This window comes from Aphelocoma coerulescens, chromosome 4 (genome assembly GCF_041296385.1).
Source record: "Aphelocoma coerulescens isolate FSJ_1873_10779 chromosome 4, UR_Acoe_1.0, whole genome shotgun sequence".
NCBI classification, from domain to species: domain Eukaryota; kingdom Metazoa; phylum Chordata; class Aves; order Passeriformes; family Corvidae; genus Aphelocoma; species Aphelocoma coerulescens.
Genome location: NC_091017.1, coordinates 69,814,505 through 69,832,922, shown reverse-complemented (window position 1 = coordinate 69,832,922; position 18,418 = coordinate 69,814,505). Strand labels below are relative to the sequence as shown.

Sequence of the window (18,418 nt, the reverse complement as noted above, 5' to 3'; positions counted from 1 at the left end):
AAAAAATAAAGGTTTTAATCTAAATTCAGAATAATAAGAGTTGGCACTTATTGGGATCTGGCACTAAGGGGAACAGACAGCCTGTGGTCTGTAGTGGGAAAAGAAGTGCCTGCCACAGAAGCACTGGTAAGTGAAATTATAACAATGTCAAGAGAAGAGAGCATCTTTCCTTACACGAGGAAACGCACACAATGTAACTCAGCAGAATTCATTCTTCTGTACCAAACACAAATGTTGCTGGATTGCTTTTCTGTCAGAGAGCCATGGAGATATTGATAAACCACGGTATTGACCTTCTATCCCCATCACAATGAACAAATGGGAAAATTGGCTTCCTCCCCTAAATACAATCAAGCTGGCTAATAGCTGTTGTTATTACTAATACTGATGGCTACTTCTTCCTCTGTTGGGAACAGTAGCTTTTCTGAAGAGAGAGAAAGAAATGCTTTGAAGGAGCAGTCATCTGATAATAAAAGCTGGAAAAAATTATTCCCTTTGGAATGTAGGGTTTGTGGGGCTTCTGGTTTTGATCCAGCTGTAAAGGAGACTCTTCAGATAGCTTGGAATGTGGCCAAAATGAGAAAATAGAAGGCTTTTTTTCTATTTCTCCCCCCCCTTAAATAGAAATCCATTTCTTTCTGGAAAAGTTCGACAGAATCCTACAAAGTGTTAGCAGACACTTTCTATCTTCATTTTCTAAAAGGGAGAAAGGAAAATTCACCTGCAGAGGAAGAAGCAAAAAGATACAAGGAAAGCATAGATTACATGGAGCTCAGCTCAGGAGAAGCTAATAACTCCAGTAGAAGCCCTGGATTAAGATTCACAAGTTTGATTCCCATATGGTTTATCTCCTTCTGGAAGATCATAAGCAAAGTTACTTTCAAAAAACTTCAACTACTTGACTTGCATTTCTGAAAAATGTTTGTAATGTCTGCCAACATTCTATTTTTAAGATTGTGCATTAAAAAGACTATGCAGGAAATATTTTGTTTTGATTAACAGTCAGTGACATCAAAGTAATTGCATGGCTCAGAAGGAATTGGCGAGTGTCAGTAGGATAGCAATCATTTGGATGGGATGTCTGGAGGGCTGACAGCAGCTCACTGTGAGTAGATGAGAGGACTGAAAATTGATGCTCAGTAGGGGTGTGACCTTTCCAACCAACCTTTTTTGACAGAGCCACTTAAAACTGGAAGTATGCAAATTAGAAGGGTGAAATGTGTTCCAGCAAAATTATACAAATTGTGCTTAAACTCATCCACTACTCAGGACAAGACATAGGAGTGAAATTAGTTTTGGTAATTCAAGATTCCCAATATACTTATTACTTAAAGATATCCGTGGAAATACTTTCAATCTGGCTGATAATATGTCAGCAGAATTACAACGACTTGTAATTACTTGTAATCAGATTGCATCTGAAGGTATGAGTTGTGTTATGGCGTAGGCAAGTCCTTACTCTTTGTCATATCCGACCCTATTCCAAGTTTCATTGCTTTAGTCATAAAGAGCAAATAATTTTTCCAGCTATTACGTTTGGGAAATTTAATAATATGGTAACGACATCTTCATATGGATAATTCAATTTTGGCATTTGTTAGCATGAAAATATGTGGCAACAAATCTATTGAAGAGAAAATGGGTTATTACCTGTTCCATTGAACCTGCTCTGTGGTTTCATTATACTGAAACCAATTTGAGGAATGAATCACAGAAATATATTTATATGTTCAGAACTGAATGAATGCTTCCCATAGGCAAAGAAGGTAGTAAATGTGCATAAGTCATTCTGATACAAAAATGCCCACCAATTTTCAGGATGGACTGTTTTAAAAGTTCCTTGAGATTTTATAGATTGCTTTATTATCCAGAGTTCTGAATGCTTCTGCTGAAGTGCAAGGGAAATTGTCTAGAGGAGAAAGGAAAGGGAATTCTTTATAAGTCCATAAGGAAGATAAGACTGTCAAATTTACCTCTCATGCAATTGTACAGTTCTGACCAAAATGTCCCACTGAGTTCAGCAGAAGCCTTGTGCAGACTTCAGTTCCTTTCCTCTGACACTTCTAGAAGCAAGGCCACTGAAATCAGCGTAGCTAAAGTGCTCACTTCATTAGAGATTTGGGTTGCACATGAGTTAAAATAAATAGGATGGATTTTTGATATCTAAACCAGGCAGATTTCAAACCCTATCCCGTAGTAGAAGAGTGGAATTGACTGCTCTGGACATCAGGTAACACAGAAAGAATCTGTGCTAAACTCTGGTGTTCTTGCTCTGCCTGGCTTAGTGTTGAATGCATTTGCAAACCTGCCCACTGTGCTATAAAGCTGGTTGTCTATTGCAGACAGACTCCTGGCTGGAGTTTGTGATGGCAAAGTGGTGTTTTGGGCACTGTCTCACTTTTTATAAAGAGAGGTAAGAAGCTTGAGATTTGGACTGACGCAGGAATTTTGTGTTAGGGTTTTATTGTGACTCTGACCAGCTTACCTCCCTTTGTGATATCTGTATTTGCTTCCCAAGGCTGTTGTCAGGACTGATGGGATTGTGTTTCTACAGGACTTTGGATGTTGAAAATTCTATCCAAGTGCTAAAGATTATATTAAATGCAATGTTGTCCACATGGCAGTGAGAGAGACAGAAAATTTGTTTGCCTTTTAAGAGAACTGTGGAGAGAAAGAAAGTCATTTGTTAGAGTTGCTAAAGGAGAAAATTAACCTGCCATGATGAAGCACCTGCTCCACAATTTTTGTTTTAGAATGGTGGCAAGTCTATCACTAATTTTTATAACTTCAACAAATAGTTGAAAGCCACTTTCTATTTAATGAAAGGCCACAAAGCAGTGGCACTGAATAAGTTATTTCAAGAGAATTTTTTATGTGTGTGAAATTGAGCTTGAAGAATGGTGTCTTTCAAGAACTGCAGTTACTGGGCAGAAGTTATGAATGCAGGAGCCTTTACACTCAGTTGATTCAGAAAGTCTGTGACTGAGGACATGGCAGTTGAAAATCAGTTCTTTCTAAGAATGGGATTAGCCTGAAGGCTGAGCAATTTTTTAGCATTTAGAAAGGAGCAAGATATCAAGAACATGCTTGAGGATATGCCTGAACTTCCAGCCAAGTTGTAACAACAGAGGGAGGAAAAAACCCATAATGGTACTATGTTTTCTTAATGTATTCTTTTCTAAAATCCTCATGAAGAGGCATATTGCATAAAATCTAATTTTGCAAATTTTTTTGGATGCAATTTTTCTATCAGATCAAAAGCCATTTTGCCCAAATGGGGATTAGGTAAAACTCAGCTCTTCCCCAGTAAGAGTTGGGAGAGCAGATGACTCTCACAGGGAACTTCTGAGCAGTGTTTTAGGTAGGCAATTGACCCAGTTGAGTTCCCTTGGTTCTGGCTGAACTTAGCTTTGAAATTTAGGAACTCTCAGTAAGAACCAAGGTGACACAGTGAAGTGGCAAAGTTACTGCACCTGACCAACTGAGTAAATCCTTTTCAAGGTGTGAAAAAAGCTCTTTTTACCAGTTGCACACAAACTCTACTGTTTCATTCCTAATTGACACTGCAGAGGGAAGGACTTCAGGGATGCCTTCTGGCCATCCCTGCTAGTGTAAGAACATTTTGTGCCTTGAAAATCTATCTTACTTTAGCCAGTAATTCAACCCGTGAGTGTAGGACAGAAGTGTAGGGAAAAATGTTTTGTTGAGCTACTGTTGTTTTTCCATCCCCTGTGGTTCAGCTCCAGGGACATTTGATGCATCAATATAACAATACAAAATTTGTGTGTGTGTCTAGAAGTTAGACTGAGCTTCCTCAGGTGGGATGAGGATGTTAAGGTCAAAATAAATGTGATTCCTATGATAAATGAAAGCCAGGATGGAGTGAGTGAATACCAGTCTTATATAGGACTTCTAGGCTGCAGCAAAATGCCTTTACTGCATGCCAGCTCTGCTTGTATGTATTCCTTGGAGTTATCTTTCATGTCTTTCCATGTTTTTTTTCTGAAAGCTGGGTAAATGAAAGAAAGCAGACCTTGGGACTTTCTCTGCAGCAGTTCAATACCACACAAGTCCAAAGTGTAGATGGAAAAGGGGCTTTAAAGTTGACTTTGTCCTCCTAAGTCTTGTCACATGAGGATATCGGGCTATTCGCAGGATAAAGTGCAGCAGCCAGCTGTCAGTCAACTAAAATGACTGTTTCAACAGCTGGGAATCAGGGGGACATGAACTCTGGCTGTGTTCCCTCTCCCCTAGCCACATCCTCTGCAGTAGTCTGGATTCTGTGGAATCCTCTGCTAATTCAATGCTGATTGGAAGCAATTTTGAATGTACTAGAAATTTGAGCCTGGAAAATATTAAGGAAATATAAACCTTTTCCAGATCTGGTTTAATAGAAGGACAGAGGAGTGCTAAGTGGGCTATATCAGGGCTAGTAACTGTATACTTGAATCCCCTGTAGCACAAAGAAGACATTTCCAGATGAAGTTTGCTGATTCATCTCATTCCTTGAGATACAAAGTCAAGCAGAACACACATGCTATAGAGATAACTACTATAGGAGGCTTTGGAAAAAAACCTACAGATATAATTGTGCCTAATAATTTATAGCACTTGGTCTCTGATACAGAAGAAGCCTGGGAGCAGCCCCCATGCATAGTTAAGTAGCTGTATCCTTTGAAGCTGTGCAGCTTAATTATAGTTTCATTACTTTTGACAAACCATAATTTCAGTGATGGGCTGGGGATAAAGAAAAACACTTGTCTTAATTTTACTATTTTGAGCTTTTTCTCCCTTATTTGTCCTTCTACTTCCATCCATTTCTTTCTACTGATGATCACTGATTATCTTGTTAATATTTTTTTTTTCTGGAAGAAGTTGACTAACTATAGCTCTAAATGTGAGGTTGAAAAAGGAGGAAAATGAATGTGAAGATCATATTGCAAGGCTTTCATTTTTATTCTTCATAGGCCCATAATTAAGCCCACTCTAGTTCTCTCTCTGTGGAACAGGATGCACAGGTTATAACAAGGATTCTTTTCTCTGTGTCTTTATGTGGAATGGCCTGGAAGGAAGGAATCAAGTAACTAGTCTAATGTAAATTGGCATAGCTCCATCAGCTACAAAACAGGCACAAGTGTATTTTTAGCACCAGCAGAAGCTAAGCTCACACTGTGGATCAACAGTCTTTTGGGGAAGTGGAGGAAGGAAAAGACTTTTCTTAGGGCAGTCCCCAGGCAAATGTTTCAAAATGGTAATTAAAGCTTAACATAAACTTTCTCCATATCTAAGAACCCACAGAGGCAGCTTTAATTTGTCTCTAAGATCTGAGATTTCACTTTGCCAGATTTTGAAATGTTTTCATTTGAGTCCTTCTCTATTTACTGTCTGTCACTTCAGCTGTAGGGTTGTAGTTGAACTCTATTTGCAAAACAGAACCTTTTCTTCCTGAAGAGCTGAATTGGATTTTAAATCTCGTTGAAAGCAGGAAGTTGAGTAAAAGGGATTCTTCATGCACTTTTGTGTGTAAATTTTCCATAAATTGCTGCTTTGCTAAGCAGGAGGGCAAGACCATCTGAATCCCTTTGTGAGTACGTGTGCACGTTGGTCCATGTGTTAACAATGGTCCTTCTTGTTTATTTTCACTCTCCAAGCTTCCTGCTCCATAATACTTTTGTATTGACTTTGCCGATCTTGAAATGGGTTAATGCTTTGACTCAGAACTCTGTGGTTTCTATTGGGCTGTGCTGTTCTGAGATGTACCTCAGTATTTCCCATTGGTCGAGTTTTCACAGGTATTTCTGCAGTACTGAGATGCTCCGCGGGGGCACAGTTGGTCTTGTGAACTTCAAAATGCAAAGGAAGTGGATCATGTGAAGTGTTGCATCCCATCCGTGAGCACCTTGCCTCTCCTGTTTGTGTTATGTGCTGAGCAAGAAGAATGAGCTGAGAACCACACACTGCTTATTTGCACAGCAGTCAAATCTGCTGTTTTTCATACCTGTTTGGGTCCATCTGAGCCTCACTTTCAGCGTTAGGGGAGTTTTGCTGGAGTCTCTGCCTTGTGCAATTTTCATTGAGTGCAGAATGAGTGGAAATTAACAGATCTAGCTCAGACTATCAAATGTGGGGAAACGGAGTGTATTCTAAATATCAAATGTTCTTGCAGAAGTGTAATGCTACCCCCTGTTGGAATTTGGGATATATGAAACATAAACCAGAATACATGGAACTGAAGCCTCTTTGACTTTGTGTACATAACTGTGTTTCCATTGCACTTGACAAGACTTCAGAAGTGCCAGTCTCTCTAAAAACAAATATTTTTTTTACAAAAAGAGGAAAGGTTTTTTCCCTCCAGTTATCGGCACTGAATTAAATTTAAAATAATCTTTCATGTTAAAATGCAGCTGCAGGCACAAAGGCCTGCCATTTTACTGTATTTCTGTAAGGATACAAATGTATAACCTATTAATGTTTATTTTTATTGTTCGTAAACATCTCTCTATAAAGGTCTTGCAGCTTCTAACAGAGAAATGCAGCCTCTCTTTGCATGGCTAAAGCTACTGTGTTCACTGTGATTCAGCTGCAAGCTGAGGAAGAGCACTCATGTTCACCTGTGGAAACAGGACTGGCTGAAGCACTGCTGTGGGTGCACTGCTGGACCTTCAACAGTCTGGAAAAATGAATGTTTGAGCTCCTGTGCATGAGCAGTGCAGCGGGAGTTTTGGTCTGTTCCTTAGGAGAGGTGGCTTAACAGGAGCTGAGCTGAACAAGCCTCTGGGAAAAGGGAATGTAATGTTTCTATAAAAACATCTCTAAAAACCTGACAACACTGTTTTGAATCAGAAAATCTGCTGTGTGTCTTAATGCTTTAACTAAATATTGTTCCTTTTCGTAAAACTACAGAACATCATCTGCTACTGTAAATCAGGACAGCTCAGCTGAGGAGTTGGGGGGAAAAATGTGGATGATTCTAATTGCATGGAAGAATTGGTTGTCTTTATTTTGGCCCTAAGAATATATGACATGCTGAACTTTAGATTATTTCACGGTATTTGCCTTCATTCTTAGATCTCACAGTTGGAGAGAAAGCATTTATCATTTCTGAGCTGAGTGTGGTTTATTTTAATGGCAATTGTGTAAGGAGTCTTTGATGTCCTGAATGGCAAAATGATTATTATGGGATACTTGGTGAAAGATGAGGCAGCGAAGGCAGATGTTAATACACTGTATTATGTACATAGCATCAATTCACAGGTGTAATAGTTCAGGGTTCTGTGCTCTGAAATCAGGAGATGCTGTGACCCCGTTGTTAAGTTTGAGGAATATATCCTGTGACATTTGCATATGGTGTTTTTATTTTTCATGAAGAATCGTTTTTAGTTCCTGTCTTCTAACTCCTCCACCATTCTGGCCGTGTTTATCAAATACATTGGATTAAAATTGGTTTCAGAGGCAATTTGCTATGCCTGGCTTAGCCATTTCCTCTGGCTGGTGAAATTCTTCAGCCTAGTCCTGGCTCCTGCTCAGAAAAGTCCTCCTGTATCATGAACCAGGAGTGAAGTGTTCTCAGTACTTCAATGTCTTTGTCCTGTGAAGTCTGTTCAGAAGTGTAGATGAGCTCATCTCTTCAGCAATATTCATAATCATTAGTGTCCATCTTTCCATTTGAGTTTCTTATACAGCTCTCCCTAGAGGGTTTGCTGCTGCAGTCTCTCTCTCTGCAGACTGTCACTATATCTATCCCTACAAAACCTTTGTGAAATAATGAAGTGCTTCTACCTGTACAGAAACCAGTGCTTCTGAATTTTACCTGTGATTAAGCAGGAGAGACCCTCAAATTCAGAAAAAATTCAATAATTTTGTTTGATCTGGAGCCATCATACCAATCTTTGAGGAACCATAAGAAAATCAAACCTTATGAAATTAGTAAGAAATGGTAAGACAAACCCAAAACCCCAGTTTGATGGAGGTGGCAGAGTGTCTTTATTTTATTTATATATTATAAGGTGTAGTTTTGGGCATGTCTCTGTAATCACAAGATGTCTAGCTGATATTGGTGTTAGGACAGTTTAGGAGGGTTTGGTGTTGTGTGCTTTCAGACTTTGTTATCAGCTTGGAGTGAGTATTATTGCTTTGGGCCAGCTGTACATTCTCATGACTTATATTTTGTCTAGCAAGGTTGTAAGCTTGGCTTGTAGCAATGCCTGGAGACAGACACAAACATCACTGATGTGTTTACACCAGGTATTTCATATGCCTTGGATGGAATTGCACAGCTGCTTCCTCTAGAGTTCTGTCTGAAAACTTCTGTGCATAATGACATATGTGTGTGATGTTAAAAGGATGTTGTTTAGGTTGAAAAGTTAAGCTTCTCACTGTTACGGAATTGACAGATTTACAGTTGCTCATGCCATCTTGATTGTACCCACACATGTGTCCCCCTTGTGCAGTGAATAAGACAGATGTCCCATGGAAAAACTGGTATGTGACCATGTAATTGCATTATAATCCAGTTGTTCAGCACGCTCCTAGTGTGACTGTCCAGTGTGTAGTAGTTCTAGGTCAGGTTTTGAAAAGCAAAAGACAAGAGCAAATCACGTGCCTTGTTGCTGTGTCAGCTTTCCCATGGGCTCATATATTGTCAGTAGCAGAGCTTGAAATTTGACCCTTCAGTGTTGCAACTGAGACTCCACCATTGGAATTTCTGCTGTCTGGTGGATGGGTCCAGGTACTGGCTTTCGTGGTAGGGAACTCAGCCAGCTTTTCTTTCTCTCCCATAAATGGATGGTTTCAGAACATGCTAAAGGCAAGCTGTGTCATTTTTGGAGGCAATGATCACATTCTGGTGCCCATGGTTGTATTCTGGGTTGTGTGACAAGTGGCTCCTGGCTGCAGGCAGCTGGGAAGCCCAGAGCAAGAAGCAGGAGACACCTTTCAATAGAAGCACATAAGAATTGCAGCTGCAGAGGCCTCTGTAAAAAACTTGAGAGAGAGAAGATGGCAATACAAATCTAGACTAGAATGAAACAATATTTTTGGTTGTTTCTCACGTCTTGTTTTTTAAAAAAGGGCTGTAACTTGTAGATGAATGGAGCTTGATTATCCCACAGGTTTTAAGGGGTGTATTTTAATGTGGCATAGCCCATGGCTTGCCAGTGCCACTGAAGTTGCCAGCTTCATGTCTCATAAAATAGCTGATGTTTGGGCTTGGCTGAGCAAGTGGAGATGTTTCTGAACTGACTGCAGCAATCTTTCTGTAGGGCGGCAGTTGGCTTGCGACAGATGAAGCTGAGTAATCGGGAGTTTGGGGCTGAAATTGGAGCCCTGCACCTGAAGCATGCTATGGGAAGGAGTTTGTTTCATTTGGAGTTGTTAGGAAGGATCATAGAGTTTAATAATTTTGTATCTTTTGTTCTCAACCTGATCAACTGCTGGGCAAGCTGAAACAGCCCATCAAGGCAGATGACCTTTAAAGGTTGCTCCATGTGCTTGTATTTATTGACCTTTCCTGGGAACTTTGTTTTTCTTGTGGCAGCCTAAGCATTCAGGTTTTAAACTTTACTGTGATTTAGAATAATAGAATAAGTCATAGTGTTTAATCCTTACAAGGAAAGTACTTTAACTGTCCGTTTCATTAGGGACTGGTTTCTTTTTGCTGAAATATCTGAGCTTTGCAGAACTTTGGACACGATCAATACTTTTTCTCTTCCACTTTCTAAAAGCACTTTAAACTTTTCTTTGTGATGCTGATTTCAAAATCTTCATTCAGGATTTCTCATTGAGTCCTTTGCGCCTTTGTGAAGTTTCTGACAGTTCAAGTTTATTGTCATAAACTATATTATGTGATTGTAATCTTCTGCCTCCCTCTACACACAAACTATGTGAGGCAGTCAGAGGGTTGTGATGACGTGCCACCAGCTACACACAGCAGGCAGGAGAGTGTGTGTTCATTGCTGAAGAAGTCTGCTTCACAGGTTCTGATTTTCAGGGATGCAGGGATTTTGAGTCATTATTTTCATGGTTTTCTCTTGATAAACTGGATATTTTGCATAGCCTTGTTACTACATAATAGCTTTGAAATGAAGGGAGAGGAGAAAAAACAATCTAGATCATCTCCTCTGTGAAAATTAAGCATTTGACCAATGTTGCAATCAAACCTCTGTTTATGAGTGCATTTTTGGTATGTGCAGAATAAAAATCTCACAATGCAAATATTTGCTTCTATTACTGTCAGGTACAAAGTCCTGTTTCATAATAAGAAAGATCTGGGAGCCTCTCATTTAGTTGAACCTTTCTTTTTCCAACCTGAGGACTCAGACTGGGGAAAAACTTCTTATTTGTGCTTAGAGTAAAGCGAAAGAGACCTAAAAAGCATAGAATATTTTGTGCTGGAAGGGACCTTTAACCCTTCTGCAGTGAGTAGGGGCACTTTCCACTAGGTCAGGTTGCTCAGCCCAATCTTGAATGTTTTCAGGGATGTGGGATCCACAACTTCTCTGGTGACCTATGCCAGTGTTTTGCCACCCTCATAGTAAAAAAATTTATTCCTTGTATCCGGTCTAAATCTACCCACTTTTATTTTAAAACCATAATTCTTTGTCCTATCACAACAGGGTCTGGTAAAAAGTCTGTCCCCATCTTCCTTATAATGCCCTTTAAGTATTAAAGGGCTGCTTTAAGGTCTCCCTGGAGCCTTCTCTTCTCCAAGCTGAACAACCCCAATTCTCCCAGCTTTTCCTCAAAGGAGAGGTGCTCCAGCCCTCCTATCATTTTGTGTCCATCCTCTGGACCTGCTCCAAGAGGTTCATCTTTCCTGTGCTGAGGACTCTAACTCTCAGTAGGCGCAGAATAATGGAGCTATAAAAAGCTGCCAAACTTAGATGAGCTGAAAGAAAAGCTTTATTTCTAAAGATACACAAAGGGAATTACATAAGCTGTGGCTGATGAGGTGTGTCTGAAATGTTGACACAGTTATCAGGTGACTGGCATTTTGTTCCTCTTGCCAGTGATGATGGAGCCCTGCTCAGCATTAAAACCTACAGAAACTAGTCTGCTTTTTCTTGGAAGTGTAGTTTCCTCCTTTTTAGGAAGCAAAATAGGAAAAAAAAATATTTTGGCTCTGTGAAAATGCTTGGTTTATATTGAACAGCTATCCATCATAGCCAGTAACAGGAGGAACTAGTTTTAAGACAGCATTTTTCTTTTTTTCCCCGTCCACCTGACTTGCAAGATTCTGGCTCCTTTTTATGCCAAGGAGGTGGGCTTTCAAAGCTGTTCTGGTGCTTTTTGTCACTATGAATCTGGCAAAACTTCTTCTACAGCCAGGAAACTGTGCAGTACAGTATCTTTGCTCTTTGCTGTGGAGCTTATATTACATGACTTTTTGGGCTGATCTTGGGCCCAAAGACTAAAACTCCCATAAGCAGCACCAGAACAGGATGATGTATGTAATAATTGGAAAATTCTATAGAGAAAGGTGAGCCTGTTGCTCTTCATATGGGACAGTATTTTTAACTGTTGATTTTTTTTTAAATGAGAACTGATGTGATCAGTCATATATTTAATGAAATATAAAGACAATGAAAGTTTGAATAAAATAAAATGAATCTTTAAAAAAAAAGGTGAGAGGCAAAGATATTCCAAATATACACAGGAGAGCGAAAAGAAAATCTCATTTTGATTGTGAAAAGGATTATGTGCCTTGCTGGTTATTTGTACACACAGAAATGAATGCCAGGCTTAGGTTCTTTTTAGCTCTTTAGGGCAACCGAGCTAATCTGTGAATAATGACCCAGCATATCAAACCAGTGGCTTCTCCTAACATCTATCATTGAACTCTACCCAAGGTATTTGGAAGCAGAACATAAAAAATGAATGTCATCTGGCTGCTGTCAGATCACTACCAGAGCTGAAATAGCCCTGGCCATGCAGCTCATGATGTGTGATACACGAGTGGTGCATATCCGCTTACTGTGGGTGTTGTAGTGGTGGGGTGGTTGGAGCCACGTGCATCACAGACCCCAGTACTCAGCTCTGGGCCACAGATAAACGATTATATGTTACAAGAATATTTAACTTGTATTTATAAGTAATACTATAAGACATGCAGGCCTTAAATAATCACACTGTTGTTTTTTGTCTGAGTATTGTAGCAGGCGTAACAAAAGCATATGATTTGAGTGAGGTCACTTACCCCTTTTCTCCTTTGATGTAATCATAGGGTAGGTTGAGATATGTGTTATGCTCTGGGTTTGAAAACCATGCACTTACATTTGTACATTATGCCATAATAATTTTCAAAGTTTCTCCTACAGGCAAAACCATGTTTTGCTGTGTTTTATAGAATTATAATAGGTAGCTTTTAAGACTGTTCTCTCCTGTGCTTCTGTTGAGTTGCCTTTGCAGTTGCCACTGCTAGTGAAGTCTCTGCCTTAGATGATTGCAGCAGGAGGCCTCAGAGTTGCAGAAATAATGGAATATGATGTACTGAAATGGAAATTAGGACAATCTTAATGACTAAAAAAATCACTTAATAACAAAAGACTGGTTTTATTTTTGTTATTATCTCAGCCTCATTTTTTTTTCTCTAATCAAAGCTGATTATTGTATTTGTTGTTTTTCCTATAATTTCAATGATACCTTAACAATGTCCTACATCTGATATAATTTCACACATCAAAATCCTGTTTGCATTTTTTCATCTTTGTAATGTATAATCTAATATTTTCTGAAATGCTGTGGGATGTTTTTTCTCTTTGACAAATGAAATCTTGGCCATGTTTCTGCTTTCTTCCCCTCCCTTCTACTTTTATACACTTCCTATATTTTTTCAAGTTTTTACTTCTTGTAAAGATTTTTCATTCTAAAATTTTCTGTTTTCTTTAGGGAACAGCAGTATTACAGTCTGGAGTCTTACCAGCTATATCAGGTAGGAGCCATTTAGTTATTTGCTTTATTTAAGGATGATGTTTAAGTCCCAAGTTGTGATGAGAGAAACAAGATTTATGGAAGCAGAACTAAATGCTACATTGAGAGGTGTCCTGTTTGTGGTTGTTTTGCTGCTGCAGTTCATGACTGGCAATTATAAAATACATTTTAATCTATAGAAACTTTGGTTGCAAAGATTAATATATTTCTTTTTCCCTTTCTTTTGTTAATCTGAAGAGGTTCAAAGTTGTCAGACCCTTTATGAAGCTGTTTAGTGCTTTTTCTACTTACATATTCGAAGAAAACTAGAAATTGTTCTTTTTAGGCTGTATTAGCACCAAAGGCAAAGTTGATTTTTATGTTCAGTGTGAATAGCCAGTTTCCTAAATAGCACAAACCCTCAGGAATGAATCTTTACCAGAAGCAACTTGGAGATGCTTCTCTCCTGTCAGTGAAACTATTGATTGACCAACAAAATCACTGATGAGAGGACACTGAGTATCTGGCCTGGAAAGATTACTTAGGCAAAGGCATCTTTGCATTGTAAACCTTCCTATCAGTAGAACGTGTTGGTCACCTGAGTTCCCTGTCTAATGCAGCCAAACTCGTCTGGCACCTTTGAATTATCATTTTGCTTCAAAGAAAACATTTCATAAGTGTTTGGTTTTGTGCACTCCATCTTAGACCTTGGAGAGATCTATGCAAAAATTTCATTAGTATTTTAAATGCCTTTGTATTCCTTAAATAGTTTACCTGATAATTCACCGGATCCATTAAATTTCATAGGTTGCCCAACTCCAATAGACATAGAACAGCTCTTTGTGCTTAGGTTTCTTTATTACTTTTAAAAACCTTGGCAAATATGTAAAGCAGTGTAGCTGATGGATAGTTGTGTGAACAAATCCAGTAAGGCACTCAGGATCAGGAGGTGTCTCTGGAGAAGGTTAAAAGTAACTTTATTCACTTGTCTGTCTTAGCAGGAGAAAATCCAGAAGCATTTAGCAGATCTTGTTGCTAGTTATTCCCCTCAAGTCAATGGAATTACTCTTGACTTATAGAGGTGTAAGTAGAAGCCCAGATTGGATCATTAATTTTATCTTTCCCTCTGGTACTCAAGTTTCTAGTCCTTCACTCAAACCAAGGGAAGCAGAACACTTACAATTAAAGTGTGTGTAAATACAGGGAAACTTGGGTCTGTAGCTGCATGTGGTGGGCAGAATGTTATTTTTGTACTAATTTCAGTGTCAAGCTAATTGTGAATGCAACACTATGTGACAAAAAAATCTCAGACTATTCATGCATATGAGAGAGTTAGTTGTTTTGATAAAAACTATCATGAAGCAAATTGGAAATGCAGAAATACAGGACAGATTTTTATATCAACAGAAAGAGAAGATACAAGACTGAAGAAACTTGAGCAGGTGGGTTTTATTGTCTGGTACACTGGAAAAATATAGTTTAAGAAAAGAACTCTTGTAGGAATAAGTATAAATGCTTAAGGCAAATGTGGCATCTAAAGCCAATGGCTGAAGTCTTCTTTATGGGGTTTCATCTCTCAAAAGTCCTAATATACTGGTACAACTTCATTCTTCAATAGTACACTATTTTTCAGAATGCAAAAGAAGCTGAAGTTTTCTATGTCTCACTGCATTTTTATTGTCCTCAGATATTTCATTTTAAAGTTTTATCTTTCATATTTGTGAAAATTTCAAGTATAATTGAACTTGGCATTGCAAAGCTTTCAAAATAATTCTGTAGCATTTGAGTCTTTAATCTATTAACTGAAGGTCCCAGGATGCTGAGCAGTCATTCACACTGTTCTATTGGACCAAAGGAACTGAATTAGAACTTGACTATGTTTCTCTGTTATGAGAGATTGTAATCCATAGCTGAGAATAGCAAAAAGGCACACTAACTTGAGGTAACTACTTTCAAAGCCTGTATTGTGCATATACATGGCAAGATACCCCTTCTAGCATGGGTGATTGTACAATGACCCAATACCCAGTTAGAAAATTTCCTAGTGTAGCAGTTTACTTACTCAGAAATACATTTATTTTTTATCTTATTTTCATTCAAATACACTGTAGAATGCAAACCCACTCCTTCCTGGGCTACAGGTGCACATATGTTCTATCCAATAGTTTTGCTCTTGAATGTCTCAGTTCTGTATCAAGACATGGAATTAAACAGTCAGGGATCAACTGTTTCCATATTTTTCAGTTTATTGGTAGTGAATGTGGGTATTGTCTTTCTGCTTTTAGTTAGATATGCTGAGCAACAGACTCAGCAACTTTAGAGAAACGTGTTTCATTCTAATGGCAAACAGAAAAGTGTTCTAAATATGGCAACAATTCTAGGTTGTATTGCTAGATGGAAAAAAACAAGTTGGGGTGAATCATTTAATTCTGTTTTAAATAATTTGGTTGCCTTTGTTATAAATAACTTTGTAAATATTGATTGGAAAGAGAGACTGAATTAGATTACTTGAGTTTGTAGGAGGAAAATGTTCCCATTGTTATCATAGCTTTGTGCTACAGATAAAGGTAAGGGATTCTTTGGAATTGTATGATGTGGGAATGTGTTCTCTTAAGTATAATAGACTGCATTTATAGTTATGATGGACCTCAGAATACCGTGACAGGATAGAGGTTCAAAAATATGATTCAGATTTCTACATTTCTGAGACTGCTGGTTTCTGGGCACACCTCAGTTTAGTACATTTTGTGTAAGCAGTTCTCATGGGACCTGTGCAGAGATTCTCATGACTGCTTGAGAAATCCTGTAGCTTGATCTAGTGGTTGCAGTTTCAGAGATATGTACGTAGGTCTTTTACTCAGGAACTGCTTACGTGCTTTGAGTTAAGGGATCATGAATAAGATGCACGTTCAGTGTTGAGAGATGAACCAATAGACTGCACATTCCTTTGCAGGATGGTGAACTGAAGAGCTTGTGATTATCTTCATTATCTTTCTGGTACTATAAACCAAAGTATTGTAGGAAAAACAGGGCTGAAGCAGTTGTCTAGCAAGAGCCTCTGCCCTGAGGTTTGGATGTACATCTGTGTATGTCTGACAGATGTGTACTTACCATGTTCTGCAGTGAGAATCCTTAATCCACCTCAAATCATCTGAAGTCCTTTAGTATTCTTACATTTAGAATGTATTTCCTAGCAGTTGTGCTGCTTTTCATTGTAATTTAGGCCTCTTATTTAAATATTGTTCTCCTTTCTATTCCATTGCAACAGCTTAGATAGGGAACCTCCATCTCTTACTTATTAGGGTGCAAGATTTCCTTCAAAATATTTGTATTTTCCCAGTTGAGTAGAACTCTGTCACAGCAATCCTGCTTCATGAATGATGTTTAAACCATGAGGCTGTTTTGTGTGGAGGGGAAATGCCACTATTTTTGTCCTTAGGGAAGTGCCACTATTTCTGTCCTTAACTGCCAACCCCTCTCAAATGAGCTGAGCAGTTTGAATCCCAAGACTCCTATTTAGAGAAGGGAGGCTGGGAGCTGGAATAGCTTGCAGAAGTTCTTAAGGACACTACAGTCCCTGGAGAAGGCATTTCATGGCAGCTTTATACACTGTATTTCAGAAACTTTCATCCTGTCCCAGTTCCCACAGGGAAGCTGGTTGCCTGGGCATTCCCAGGAGCCAGGCCCAACCCTGAGTATTTCAACACTCAAATTAAACTTCCCTAGTGGGAGGTCTGATCTCCCTCTACCTCTGTGCCACAGGCTCTGGCTTTGCAAAAGACAGTACTTGAATGGGCAGGTAACAAATGTGCTCCCAGGGAAGCAGTGCACGCTCATATTGCTTTTTGACTCGTAAATTATCGCTCTCCTTTTCCATTTTTCTCCTTATTCCATAGGAGCAAATTCATCAGCATTGCAACTGACACTCTTGCTCTCTGACAGCTTCTTTCCTTGCAATACCAAACCTACACAATGCTTGATGGGAAATGTTCTGAGGGGATGAATTAAGGAATAAACATAAAACAATGCTGCGGATTGGAATTCGGCTAAAATATCACCTGAATGCTGATTATGAACACTATATCTCTATTAAATTTTTCTTAGGTAGATAGGGACTCAAGGCAGGCAGACAAAAAGAAAGAATAAAATTAAGTATACAGCAGGTGCTGAAAATGAAGTCAGCTGTCTGACAGCTTAGCTTTTATGATGGAAAAATATGCACAATTTTTGTGCATTTAAAAAATTTTTATTGTATACCTATGCAGCCTGATAATTTTATTCCAAGCTTAGGAGAAATCTTGCAAGGAATTAATTGAGAGCAATGAGAAAGAAGAATCTGGGCCATGCTCTTGAGATTACTGTTGCTTAGATTGAAAACAATTTACAATTCTCACTTTTTTTCAGGATATGTGTTGTCAGCTCTTCAGATATAGGAAGACCAAGTGCACTCTGATACTTTTATTGAGCCAGTAAAGGACTGTGTGTTGTACAGTGTCCACCACAGATATGTCATGTCATACTTTATAGGGCTAAACACTGTAATAGAAGAGCATCACTATAATGAGAAATGGATTAATGAAACCCTGCCATAATGTGGCATGTTCTTTCTTGGTCCTGCTTTATTCTACAAGTCCACTCAAATTAATTCTGTAGGGGAAGAAATATAGGAGCTCAGAAAAAGTAAGCTGATTAAAATACATATTGTATTTACAAGCTAAATGTTGGCCTTGGTGACTGTCTGAAGTACGAGGGGCCTTTTCCTAGGGGGGAGGAAAACAGTCTATAAAGAGCTATGGGGAAGCCAGGTAAGTGAATGATCCCAGTGCTGCTGCTTCATCCTCTGGGCTGAGCAGGTCCAGCAGGTTCCTGTTCTCTGGATTGGGGGTGGCAGAACGTGGTAAGTCCATGCTACAGTGACCTTCTAGTTCTGTACTTTTTGTATTCCTGATTTGCTTCCCCATGCCTTCTCTGACACTGAAATCTGTGGAATTTGCATATCCCAGCCTTCTAGAACACAAATAACTTATTTGCACATATATTGATTACTTCAAGGGGTTTTTTTAAATTTTGTTTTTGTGTGTGACCTTCATTCCTAGCCAGTGTAGATCCTGAGCTTTACATGTGTCAAGATTTTTGAAGTAAATGTATGTAAAGCATCTTTGAGGGTGTATTTTTCACTGAATTTCCTGGCACAGGAAAATGGTAATAATTCTAGCTTAACACTTTTGCATTTTTATGGATAGGAGGCTGGGCTGGAATGGCCCACAGCATGGGAAGATGAATAATAGATAGAGGTAGTTAGATCCTCTGTTATTTTTTGCGCAGACTAAATAGATATCTTTGAGGAGCAATATTTGAACAGTGAGCTTGAATGCATTTCTAATTTTGAGTGATTCTACCACTTTTAAAGTTGTCTGTGAAAGATACAAGAGGCATTTCTGAATATGGTGAAATCTGTAGAGCAAGTAAGTGTTTTTAAGTATCCCCTTCAGCTTTTATGCCTTGCAGATAA

General features: G+C 38.8%; 1 protein-coding gene across 3 annotated transcripts in view; it reads left to right on the top strand.

The window, feature by feature from the left end:
• DOK7 (docking protein 7) overlaps positions 1 to 18,418 on the top strand; it is a 59,091-nt gene that overhangs the window by 29,558 nt on the left and 11,115 nt on the right. For all 3 annotated transcript variants that reach the window (XM_069014540.1, XM_069014543.1, XM_069014541.1), the window contains one exon: positions 12,886 to 12,928. In XM_069014540.1, the coding sequence (XP_068870641.1) occupies positions 12,886 to 12,928 (43 nt within the window). The remainder of the gene's footprint in view (positions 1 to 12,885; positions 12,929 to 18,418) is intronic.